Source organism: Coturnix japonica, unplaced genomic scaffold, assembly GCF_054131305.1.
Source record: "Coturnix japonica strain WE unplaced genomic scaffold, WE-NBRP24 Scf082, whole genome shotgun sequence".
In the NCBI taxonomy this organism is placed as follows: domain Eukaryota; kingdom Metazoa; phylum Chordata; class Aves; order Galliformes; family Phasianidae; genus Coturnix; species Coturnix japonica.
This window is the reverse complement of record NW_028188985.1, coordinates 97,016-110,616: the sequence shown is the minus strand read 5'-3', so window position 1 is coordinate 110,616 and position 13,601 is coordinate 97,016. Positions and strand designations below refer to the sequence as shown.

At 54.3% G+C, this 13,601-nt stretch overlaps 1 protein-coding gene across 1 annotated transcript; it reads left to right on the top strand.

Annotated features, from left to right (window-relative positions):
- The first annotated feature begins 1,108 nt into the window (after positions 1-1,108).
- On the top strand, positions 1,109-12,883 carry LOC146751507 (uncharacterized). Its single transcript, XM_085534383.1, has 9 exons — positions 1,109-3,779; positions 3,877-3,984; positions 4,597-4,712; positions 5,621-5,679; positions 6,723-6,859; positions 8,705-8,761; positions 9,779-9,941; positions 11,656-11,808; positions 12,790-12,883. The coding sequence occupies exons 1-9, from the start codon at positions 1,109-1,111 to the stop codon at positions 12,881-12,883; spliced, it is 3,558 nt and encodes a 1,185-aa protein (XP_085390509.1).
- The last annotated feature ends 718 nt before the right edge of the window (positions 12,884-13,601 follow it).

Here is a 13,601-nt window from a genome sequence, read left to right as displayed (position 1 = left end):
ATAGAGCCCTATATGACCCCATAGAGACCCATAGAGACCCATAGTGCCCCATAGAGACCCATACAACCCCATATTTCCCCCTACGTTCCCATAGAGCTCTATATGACCCCACAGAGCCCCACATTTCCCCCTATGTTCCCATAGAGCTCCATAGTGCCCCACACTTCCCTCTATGTCCCCATAGAGCTCTACATGACCCCATAGAGCTCTACATGACCCCATAGAGCCCCAAAGTGCCCCATATGATCCCATAGAGCCCCATAGTGCCCCATGGAGCCCTATAGCACCCATACGACCCCATATAACACCATGGTGCCCCACATTTCCCCTTATGTCCCCATAGAGCCCCATAGAGCCCCATAGAGCCCCATAGCACCCCATAGAGCCCCATAGCACCCCATACAACCCCATAGCGCCTCACATTTCCCATATGTCCCCATAAGGTGTTTTACGAGCAGGGTGAAGCTGACCCCACCCTCTGTAGGTGACAGGGACAACACCGCGACTCTGACCCCACACGTGGCACCAGCGTCACCCCGCGTGTGACAATAACGTGTCACCAGTGTGTCACCGTGAGTGTGACAACAGTGTGTCCCCAATGTGTCCCCATAGTGCCACCGTGTGTGTCACCATGAGTGTGACAACCCAATGTCACCCCATATGTGTCCCCCAATGTCACCCCATTAGTGACACCAATGTGTCCCCATAGTGCCACCGTGTGTGTCACCGTGAGTGTGACAACCCACGTGTGTCCCCAATGTCACCTCAATTGTGTCACCCAATGTCACCGTGTGTGACACCCCACAATGGGGGGGAGGCTGAACAATGGGGGTAAGGGGGGAAGGGAAAAAGGGGAGGGGGAGCAATAAGGGGGAATGGGGTTAAGGGGGTGGGAGGGGGACAATGTGTGGGGGGGAAAGGAACAATGGGGAGGAGATGGGGGCAATGGGGGGTAATGGGGGGTGAGGGGGAGGATGTGGTGGTGGGGGGGGTGCAATAGAAGGGGGAAAAAGGGGGGCGGTTGTATAGGGGGCAGAAATGAGCGTGGCCAACACAACCCCACACAGGGACAGCAGCCATGGGGAGCAGAGAGGGGGGGGACGGCGGGATGAGAATCCAATATGGAGGGGGAGCCGAGGGATACACGGAGAGCAGCCGGACAACAGGACAGAGCAACAACAGCAACAACACAACAACACAAAACAACAACACGAACACTGACAACAACACAACAACACAAAACAACAACACAAACACTGACAACAACACAACCACACAAAGCAACAACACAAACACTGACAACAACACAACAACCCAAAGCAACAATACCGTGACCAGCAACACAACAATACCGAGCAACGACACCAACACAGACAACAACACAACCACAGTCACACCTGATATAACGAGCAACGACACCAACATAGACAACAACACAACCACAGTCACACCTGATATAACCAGCAACGACACCAACACAGACAACAACACAACCACAATCAAACCTGATATAAACAACAACAACACCAACACAGACAACAACACAACAACAGTCACACCCGATACAACCAACACAACCACAGTCACACCTGATATAAACAACAACGACACAAACACAGACAACAACACAACAACAGTCACACCTGATACAACCAGCAATGACACCAACATAGACAACAACACAACAACAGTCACACCTGATATAACCAGCAATGACACCAACATAGACAACAACACAACAACAGTCACACCTGATATAACCAGCAATGACACCAACATAGACAACAACACAACCACAGTCACACCTGATGTAACCAGCAACGACACCAACACAGACAACAACACAACCACAGTCACACCTGATACAACCAACACAACAACAGTCACACCTGATACAACCAGCAATGACACCAACACAGACAACAACACAACCACAGTCACACCTGATACAACCAACAACGACACCAACACAGACAACAACACAACAACAGTCACACCTGATACAACCAGCAATGACACCAACACAGACAACAACACAACAACAGTCACACCTGATATAACCAGCAATGACACCAACATAGACAACAACACAACCACAGTCACACCCGATACAACCAACACAACCACAGTCACACCTGATACAACCAACACAACCACAATAACTCCTGATATAACCAGCAATGACACCAACATAGACAACAACACAACCACAGTCACACCTGATGTAACCAGCAACGTCACCAACACAGACAACAACACAACCACAGTCACACCCGATACAACCAACACAACCACAGTCACACCTGATACATCCAACACAACCACAGTCACACCTGATATAACCAACACAACCACAGTCACACCTGATACAACCAACACAACCACAGTCACACCTGATACATCCAACACAACCACAGTCACACCTGATACAACCAACACAACCACAGTCACACCTGATACAACCAACACAACCACAGTCACACCTGATACATCCAACACAACCACAGTCACACCTGATACAACCATCACAACCACAGTCACACCTGATACAACCAACACAACCACAGTCACACCTGATACATCCAACACAACCACAGTCACACCTGATACATCCAACACAACCACAGTCACACCTGATACAACCAACACAACCACAGTCACACCTGATACAATCAACACAACCACAGTCACACCTGATACATCCAACACAACCACAATCACACCTGATACATCCAACACAACAGTCACACCTGATACAACCAACACAACAGTCACACCTGATACATCCAACACAACCACAGTCACACCTGATACATCCAACACAACAGTCACACCTGATACATCCAACACAACCACAGTCACACCTGATACAACCAACACAACCACAGTCACACCTGATACATCCAACACAACAGTCACACCTGATACATCCAACACAACCACAGTCACACCTGATACATCCAACACAACCACAGTCACACCTGATACAACCAACACAACCACAGTCACACCTGGAACAACCATCACAACCACAGTCACACCTGATACAACCAACACAACAGTCACACCTGATACAACCAACACAACCACAGTCACACCTGATACAACCAACACAACCACAGTCACACCTGATACATCCAACACAACCACAGTCACACCTGATACAACCAAAACCACCACAGTCACACCTGATACAACCATCACAACCACAGTCACACCTGATACAACCATCACAACCTTAATCACACCTGATACAACCAAGACGACCATAATCATACCCGATACAATCATCACAACCACAGTCACACCTGATACAACCAACACAACAGTCATACCTGATACAACCAACACAACCTTCATCACACCTGATACAACCAACACAACCATAATCACACCTGATACAACCAAAACCACCACAGTCACACCTGATACAACCATCACAACCACAGTCACACCTGATACAACCAACACAACCACAGTCACACCTGATACAACCATCACAACCTTAATCACACCTGATACAACCAAGACGACCATAATCATACCCGATACAACCATCACAACTACAATCACACCTGATACAACAATCACAACCACAGTCACACCTGATACAACCAACACAACCACAGTCACACCTGATACAACCATCACTACCCCCTACCCCACAACCACCACCAGCCCTACAACTACAACTACTGCCCGCCCTACAACCACCACCAGATCTTCTACCACCACCCGCCCCACAAGCACAACCAGCCACTCCACAACCAGCAGCCCAGGTATTTTTGTCCCCCCATCCCCTTCCTCGCCCCCCCCTCTCTCCCCCCATATTCTCCTGCCCCACTGATTTCCCCCCCTCTATATTTCCCCCTATAGGGCACTGTGAGAACGGGGGCAGCTGGATCAATGGGGTCTGTGTGTGCCCCAATGGATTTACAGGGGAAACGTGCAGCTACGCAGAGGATCGGATCGACACCACAGCAGGTACCGGCCCCATAGTGGCCATATGGCCCCATAGCAGCCATAGGGCTCCATAGGGTTCAGGTTTGGGGTTATGGGGTGTGCACAGGGCCCCATAGTATCTATAGGGCCCCATAGCGGCAATAGGGCCCCATAAGGTTCAGGTTTGGGGTTATGGGGTGTGCACAGGGCCCCATAGTATCTATAGGGCCCCATAGCGGCAATAGGGCCCCATAAGGTTCAGGTTTGGGGTTATGGGGTGTGCACAGGGCCCCATAGTATCTATAGGGCCCCATAGTGGCCATAGGGCCCCATAAGGTCCAGTTTTGATGTTATGGGGTGTGCATAGGGTCCCATAGGACCCAGGTTTGGGGTTATGGGGTGTGAATAGGGCCCTATAGGACCCACATTTGGGGTTATGGGCGGTGCATAGGGCCCCATAGGATCCAGGTTTAGGATTATGGGGTCTTTAATGTGCACAGGGCCCCATAGGGTCCAGATATGGGGTTATGGGGTATGCAAAGGGTCCCATAGGACCCACATTTGGGGTTATGGGGTGTGCATAGAGGCCCATAAGAGCCAGGTTTGGGGATTTTTTTACCCATTTTTGGCTCTTTTTGCCCCAAATCCTATCAGAGACCAATGGGACGGTGCCGGTCGAGGTGCGGGTGACCAATAGGGTTTTTGAGAAGGAGCTCCTTGATAACACGTCACAACCCTATAAGAGCTTCGTGGAGGAGTTCAGCAGGCAGGTGAGACCCCAAAAGGGGACGGAGACCCCCATAATGGGGATGGGGACCCTATATAGGGATGGGGACCCCATAATGGGGATGGAGACCCTATAATGAGGATGGGAGACCCTAAAAGGGCAGGTGAGACCCCAAAAGGGGACAGAGACCCCCATAATGGGAATGGGGACCCTATAATGGGAATGGAGACCCCCATAATGGGGACCCTAAATGGGGAGGGGCGACCCTAAAAGGGCAGGTGAGACCCCTAATGGGGACAGAGGACCCTAAATAGGGGATGGGAACCCCCATAATGGGGATGCGGACCCCAAAAGGGGGATGGAGAGCCCAAAAGGGGGAGGGGGACCCTAAAAGGGGGAGGGGAACCCTAAATGGGGAGAGGGGACCCTAAATAGGGATGTAGGATCCTAAATTGGGAGGGGGGACCCTAAAAGGGGATGGAGACCCTAAATGGGGATGGAGAACCCCATAATGGGGATGGGGACCCTAAATGGGGAGGGGGGACCCTAAAAGGGCAGGTGAGAACCCTAATGGGGACAGGGGGACCCTAAAAAGGGGATGGAGACCCTAAAAGGAGGATGGGAACCCTAAAATGGGGACCCTAAAAGGGGGATGGGGACCCCAAAAGGGTGATGGAGGCCCCATAATGGGGATGTGGGACCCCATAATTGGGAGGGGGGATCCTAAAGGGGGATGGAGACCCTATAATGGGGAGGGGAGACCCCAAAATGGGGATGGAGACCCCATAATGGGGAGGGGGGACCCTAAAGGGGGATGGAGACCCTATAATGGGGAGGGGAGACCCCAAAATGGGGGTGGAGACCCCATAATGAAAATGGGGACCCCATAATGGGGAGGGGGGGACCCTAAATGGGGCTGGTGACCCCACAATTGCCCCCCATCCCCCCCAGATGGATCCGATCTATAGGAACATTGAGGGATATCGAGGCATCGAGGTCACACAGCTCAGGTACGGGAATAGGGGACCCCAAAAGACCCCATGGGGGGGGGGCAGGGAGACCCCAAGAGACCCCATTGGCAGGGGGAGGGGGGACCCCAAAAGACCCCATTGGGGGGGGAATGAAGGGGGGGACCCCAAAGGACCCCATTGGGGGGGGTGTAGGGGGGGACCCCAAAAGACCCTATTGGGGGGGGACCCCAAAAGATCCTATTGGGGGGGGGGGGGCAGGGAGACCCCAAAAGACCCCATTGGGGGGGGAGTGAAAGGGGGGGACCCCAAAAGACCCTATTGGGGAAGAGGGGGACCCCAAAAGACCCTAATGGGGGGGGGTAGGGGACCCTAAAAGACCCCATTGTGGGGAGGGGGGGGGAAGGGGGGGATCCCAAAAGACCCTAATGGGGGGGAGACCCCAAAAGACCCCACTGGGGGGGGGTAGGGGACCCTAAAAGACCCCATTGGGGGGGGAGTGAAAGGGGGGGACCCCAAAAGACCCCATTGGGGGGATAGTGAAAGGGGGGGACCCCAAAAGACCCTATTGGGGAGGGGGGGGACCCCAAAAGACCCCACTGGGGGGGGGGACCCCAAAAGACCCCATTGGGGGGAGGGGGGGGGAAGGGGGGGATCCCAAAAGACCCTATTGGGGAGGGGGGGGATCCCAAAAGATCCTAATGGGGGGGGGACCCCAAAAGACCCCACTGGGGGGGGTAGGGGACCCTAAAAGACCCCATTGGGGGGGGAATGAAAGGGGGGGACCCCAAAAGACCCTATTGGGGAGGGGGGGGACCCCAAAAGACCCCATTGGGGGGGGAACGAAGGGGGGGGACCCCAAAGGACCCCATTGGGGGGCGGGGGACCCCAAAAGACCCTATTGGGGAGGGGGGGACCCCAAAAGACCCTATTGGGGAGGGGGGGAGAGCCCCAAAAGACCCCATTGGGGTGGGACCCCAAAAGATCCTATTGTGGTGGAGACCCCAAAGGACCCCATTGGGGGGGGGGGGGGGATCATCCACCCTACGTCACGTGACCCCCTCCCCCCCCCCCCCCCCCAATAGGAACGGCAGTATCATCGTGGATCACGTGGTGCTGGTGTCGCTCCGCGTGACGTCACAGACCGAGCAGCAGCTGCAGAACGTGACGGAGAGCGTCACACAGCGCCTCCTACAGGCGGCACAGCGCAACTGCACCCAGGGTAATAGGATATAATGGGGGTAATAGGATATAATGGGGGTCAATGGGGATATACACACAGCGCCTCCTACAGGCGGCACAGCGCAACTGCACCCAGGGTAATAGGATATAATGGGGGTAATAGGATATAATGGGGGTCAATGGGGATATACACACAGCGCCTCCTACAGGCGGCACAGCGCAACTGCACCCAGGGTAATAGGATATAATGGGAGTCAATGGGGATATACACACAGCGCCTCCTACAGGCGGCACAGCGCAACTGCACCCAGGGTAATAGGATATAATGGGGGTAATAGGATATAATGGGGGTAATAGGATATAATGGGAGTCAATGGGGATATACACACAGCGCCTCCTACAGGCGGCACAGCGCAACTGCACCCAGGGTAATAGGATATAATGGGGGTAATAGGATATAATGGGGGTAATAGGAATATAATGGGGGTAATAGGATATAATGGGGGTCATAGGATATAATGGGGGTAATAGGATATAATGGGAGTCAATGGGGATATACACACAGCGCCTCCTACAGGCGGCACAACGCAACTGCACCCAGGGTAATAGGATATAATGGGGGTAATAGGATATAATGGGGGTAATAGGGATATAATGGAGGTAATAGGAATATAATGGGGGTAATAGGATATAATGGGGGTAATAGGATATAATGGGGGTCAATGGGGGATATACACACAGCGCCTCCTAGAGGCGGCACAGCGCAACTGCACCCAGGGTAATAGGATATAATGGGGGTAATAGGATATAATGGGGGTAATAGGGATATAATGGGGGTAATAGGAATATAATGGGGGTAATAGGATATAATGGGGGTAATAGGATATAATGGGAGTCAATGGGGATATACACACAGCGCCTCCTACAGGCGGCACAGCGCAACTTCACCCAGGGTAATAGGATATAATGGGGGTAATAGGATATAATGGGGGTAATAGGGATATAATGGGGGTAATAGGAATATAATGGGGGTAATAGGATATAATGGGGGTAATAGGATATAATGGGAGTCAATGGGGATATACACACAGCGCCTCCTACAGGCGGCACAGCGCAACTGCACCCAGGGTAATAGGATATAATGGGGGTAATGGGGGATATGGGGGGGATATATGGGGGGTATGGGGGATATGGGGTGATATGGGGGTAAGTGGGGGGATATGGGGGGTAATGGGGGGATATAATGGGGGATATATGGGGGTAATGGGGGGATATGGGGGTAAATGGGGGTAAATGGGGTGGTATGGAGGATCTATGGGGGGTCCATGGGGGGGTATGGGGGGTCTATGTGGGGTAGGGGGGGTAAATGGGGGATATGGGGGGTAATAATGGGGGATATAGGAGGGATATGGGGGATCTATGAGGGCTGGGGGGGATATGGGGGGTCTATGGGGGGATATGGGGGTTATAGGGGTCTTGCATGGGGAGATATGGAGATATGGGGGGATATAGGGGATCTATGGGGGATCTATGGGGTGATATGGGGGATATGGGAGGTCTATGGGGTGATATGGGGGGATAATGGGGGTAAATGGGGGGTCTATGGGGTGATATGGGGGATATGGGGGGGTCTATGGGGTGATATAGGGGGATAATGGGGGTAAATGGGGGGTCTATGGGGGGATATGGGGGTAAATGGGGGGGGATATGGGGGGTCTATGGGGGGATATGGGGGCAAATGGGGGGATATGGGGGGTATAATGGGGGTAAATGGGGGAATATGGGGGATATGGGGGGATATGGGGGGGATATGGGGGGATATGGGGGGTGATGGGGCCGTTGGGGTTAATAGGGCCCCCCCCAATGATGTCCCCATTGTCCCCAGATCTGTGTCTCTCCAATGTCACCGTTAGGAACGGATCCTTTGAGTTCAACGCCACCGGTGAGAACGGGGGGAGAGAGACCCCAAATGGGACCCCAATAATGGGGAGACCCCAAATAATGGGGAGACCCCAAATGGGACCCCAAATAATGGGGGGGGCCCAAATAATGGGGGACCCCAAATGGGACCCCAAACAATGGGGAGACCCCAAATGGGACCCCAAATAATGGGGGGACCCCAAATGGGACCCCAAATAATGGGGAGACCCCAAATAATGGGGGGGCCCCAAATAATGGGGGGGCCCAAATGGGACCCATCCATTAAGGAGACCCCAAAGGAGACCCATCATTGTGGCCACCCCAAAAGGGCCCCATAATTAGGATACCCCAAAAGGGACCCATCAATGGGGTGACCCCAAAAGGGACCCTAAATGGGACCCATCCATGGGGCCACTCCAAAAGGGACCCTATAAGGGGGTGACCCCAATAGGGACCCATATATGGGGTGACCCCAAAAGGGACCCTATATGGGACCCATCCATTAAGGAGACCCCAAAAGGGACCCAATAAGGGGGTGACCCCAATAGGGACCCATACATGGGGTGACCCCAAAAGGGCCCCATCCATTAAGGAGACCCCAATAGGGACACCCCAAAAGGGACCCCTATGATGACGTCATCCCAAAAGGGACCCCCCTACGATGACGTCACCCCCCAATGATGACGTCACACCTCACAATGACGTCATTCCTTCCCCCCCCCCTCCAGCCTTCTGCCATTCCCAGCACCCCCCCCGTTCTCGTCCTTCTATTACCCCAATAGGGACCCACCCACTAATGAGACCCCAATAGGGACCCCGTATGATGATGTCACGACGACGTCACCCCCATATGATGACGTCACACCTCACAATGACGTCATTGTCCCCACCAGCCTTCTGCCATTCCCAGGCCCCGCCCCCATTCTCATCCTTCTATTACCCCAATAGGGACCCACCCACTAATGAGACCCCAATAGGGACCCCCTACGATGACGTCACGATGACGTCACACCCTAACGATGACGTCATCTCCCCCCAGCCTTCTGCCATTCCCAGGCCCCCCCCGCGTTCTCGTCGTTCTATTTCCCGTCGTTGAGCAGCGGCGGCGTCTCGTGTTTAACGAACTGCAGCGACGGGGCTGCAGGGAACCCAGACTGCCGCTGGGGGCGCTGCAGAGTCACCAGGAGCGGCCCTATGTGTCTGTATGTAATGGGGGGGATATGGGGGGTCCTATATGGGGTCTATGGGGTCTATGGGGGGTCCTATAGGGTCTATGGGGTGGTACGGGGATGTAGGGAGCCTGAACTGCCGCTGGGGGCGCTGCAGAGTCACCAGGAGCGGACCCATGTGCCTGTGTGTAATGGGGGGGTCTATGGGGTCTATGGGGTGACCCTATAGGGTCTATGGGGTCTATGGGGTCTATGGGGGGTCCTATATGGGGTCTATGGGGTCTATGGGGTCTATGGGGGGTCCTATATGGGGTCTATGGGGTGGTACGGGGCTGCAGGGAACCCGGGCTGCCGCTGGGGGCGCTGCAGAGTCACCAGGACCGGACCCATGTGTCTGTATGTAATGGGGGGGTCTATGGGGTCTATGGGGTCTATGGGGTGACCCTATAGGGTCTATGGGGTCTATGGGGTGGTACAGGGCTGCAGGGAACTCGGGCTGCCGCTGGGGGCGCTGCAGAGTCACCAGGACCGGACCCATGTGCCTGTGTGTAATGGGGGGGATATATGGGGTCTATGGGGGGTCCTATAAGGGGGTGGGGGTCCCATACCCAGCCCTATATCTGCCCCCATACCTACCCCTATAACTGACCCTATAACCAACCCCATACCCACCCCCATACCCCCCTATACCTGACCCTATAACCAACCCCATACCTGCCCCTATACCTGACCCTATAACCAACCCCATACCTGCCCCTATAACCGACCCCATACCCGCCCCTATACCCACCCCTATACCTGACCCTATACCTGACCCTATAACCAACCCCATACCTGCCTCTATAACCAACCCCATACCTGACCCTATAACCTTATACCTGACCCTATAACCCTATACCTGACCCTATAACCAACCCTATACCTGACCCTATAACCAACCCTATACCTGACCCTATAACCCTATACCTGACCCTATAACCAACCCTATACCTGCCTCTATAACCAACCCTATACCTGACCCTATAACCAACCCTATACCTGACCCTATAACCCTATACCTGACCCTATAACCAACCCCATACCTGACCCTATAACCAACCCCATACCTGACCCTATAACCCTATACCTGACCCTATAACCAACCCCATACCTGACCCTATAACCAACCCTATACCTGCCTCTATAACCAACCCCATACCTGCCCCTATAACCAACCCCATACCTGACCCTATAACCTTATACCTGACCCTATAACCAACCCTATAACTGACCCTATAACCAACCCTATAACTGACCCTATAACCAACCCCATACCCGCCCCTATACCTGACCCTATAACCAACCCCATACCTGACCCTATATCTGCCCCCATACCTGACCCTATAACCCCATACCTGACCCTATAACCCCATACCTGACCCTATAACCCCATACCTGACCCTATAACCCTATACCTGCCCCTATACCCGACCCCATAGGTGTGACGAGCCGGAGCTGTACTGGTATATGGGGGATCGCTGTGCCATACCCACCCCTATACCTGCCCTTATACCTGACCCTATAACCAACCCCATACCTGACCCTATAACCCTATACCTGACCCTATAACCAACCCTATACTTGACCCTATAACCCTATACCTGACCCTATAACCAACCCATACCTGACCCTATAACCCTATACCTGACCCTATAACCCTATACCTGACCCTATAACCCTATACCTGCCCCTATACCCGCCCCCATAGGTGTAATGAGCCGGAGCTGTACTGGTATATGGGGGATCGCTGTGCCAACCGGGTCAGCAAAGTGGCTGCGGGTTTGGGGTCGGCCGTGGCCGTTTTGGGGTCGGCCGCCATCGTCCTACTGTTCTGTTACATCCGGGCCAAGAGAGCAGACAGGTAGGGGCCATTATAGGGTCGCTATAGGGCCTTTATAGGGTCGTTATAGGGTTGGTTTAGAGCCACTATAGGCAGTTACGGGGCCGTTATAGGGTTGTTATGGGAGGTTCTAGGGATGTTATAGGGCCACTATGGGGTCTGTGTCTACATCTATGGGGTTGGGGGGGGCTCTATGGGGTCTGTGCCCCACATTTATGGGGCTGGGAGGGGGGGTTATGGGGTGGAGGGGTCCCTATGGGGCCTGTGTCCCCATCTATGGGGTTGGGGGGGTCTCTATGGGGTCTGTGCCCCACATATATGGGGCTGGGAGGGGGGGTTATGGGTGGAGGGGTCCCTATGGGGCCTATGTCCCCATCTATGGGGTTGGGGGGCTCTATGTGGTCTGTGCCTCACATATATGGGGCTGGGGGTTTTTATGGGGCTGGGTGGGTTCTTTGGGGTCTGTGCCCCACATTTATGGTGCCGGGAGGGGGGGGTTATGGGGTGGAGGGGTCCCTATGGGGCCTGTGTCCCCATCTATGGGGTTGGGGGGGCTCTATGGGGTCTGTGCCCCACATTTATGGGGCTGGGGGGTGTTTATGGGGCTGGGTGGGTTCTTTGGGGTCTGTGCCCCACATATATTGGGCTGGGAGGGGGGGTTATGGGGTGGAAGGGGTCCCTATGGGGCCTGTGTCCCCATCTATGGGGTTGGGGGGGTCTCTATGGGGTCTGTGCCCCACATTTATGGGGCTGGGAGGGGGGGTTATGGGTGGAGGGGTCCCTATGGGGCCTGTGTCCCCATCTATGGGGCTGGGGGGGCTCTTGGGGTCTGTGTCCCCACCTATGGGGTAGGCGTGTCCTTATAGGGTTTGTGTTTCCATCTATGGAGTGTGTGGGGTTCTATGGGGTCTGTGCCCCACATCTATGGGGCTGGGGGGGTTCTTATGGGATGGGGGGGTCGCTGTGGGGTGACAAACTCTGCCCCCCCCCCCCCCCTTATAGGGCCGCTGGTGAGGTGGAGCTGAAGGAACGCTGGTACGAAAGCATGGAGGGGGGTGGAGCCAAGAGGGGGAGTTTGGGGTCTGGAATGAGGTAAGGGAGGGGGGGGGGGGGTCCCTTAAAATGGGGGGGGGGGTCCTTAAAATGGGGGGGGGTCCCTAAAATGAGGGGGGGTCCGTAAAAGGGGTTTGGGGTCCATAAAATGGGGTTTGGGGTCCCTAAAATGAGGGGGGGGGGGCATAAAATGAGTGGGGGGGGTCCCTAAAATGGGGGGGTCAATGAAATCGGAGGGGGTCCATAAAATGAGGGGGGTCCCTAAAATGGGGGGGGGGGTCCCTAAAATGGGGGGGGGGACACATAAAATGGGGGGTTCCATAAAATGAGGGGAGGGGTCTCTAAAATGGGGGTGGTCCCTAAAATGGGGGGGTCCCTAAATGGGGGGGTCAATTAAATCGGAGGGGGTCCATAAAATGAGGGGGGTCCATAAGATGGGGGGGGTCCATAAAATGGGGGGGGGGGGGGCAAATAAGGGGGGGGGACAATTAATGAGGGGTTCTAATTAATGAGGGGGGGCTCCTATTAAATAGGGAGGGGGGGTTAATGGGGGAGGGTCTCTATTAAATAATGGGGGGGTTCATAGGGGGGTCTCAAATAAGGGGGGTGATTTGGGGGGGGGGTCCCAATTAACAGGGGAGGGAATGATGGGGGGGGGCAATTAATCGTGGGGGGGGTCCCGATTTTTAGAGGGGGGTGTCAATTAAAGGGAGGGCTTCTAATTAGTGGGGTGGGGGGGGCTCAATTAATGGGGGGGTCCA

What these genes read in the sequence shown, in the direction of transcription:
- LOC146751507 (XM_085534383.1), top strand. Translation starts at nt 1,109, where the DNA reads ATGAGAATCCAATATGGAGGGGGAGCCGAGGGATACACGGAGAGCAGC. An exon ending in CTCCACAACCAGCAGCCCAG is followed by an intron (nt 3,780 to 3,876) that starts GTATTTTTGTCC and finishes TTCCCCCTATAG; the next exon opens with GGCACTGTGAGAACGGGGGC. An exon ending in ACAGCGCAACTGCACCCAGG is followed by an intron (nt 6,860 to 8,704) that starts GTAATAGGATAT and finishes CATTGTCCCCAG; the next exon opens with ATCTGTGTCTCTCCAATGTC.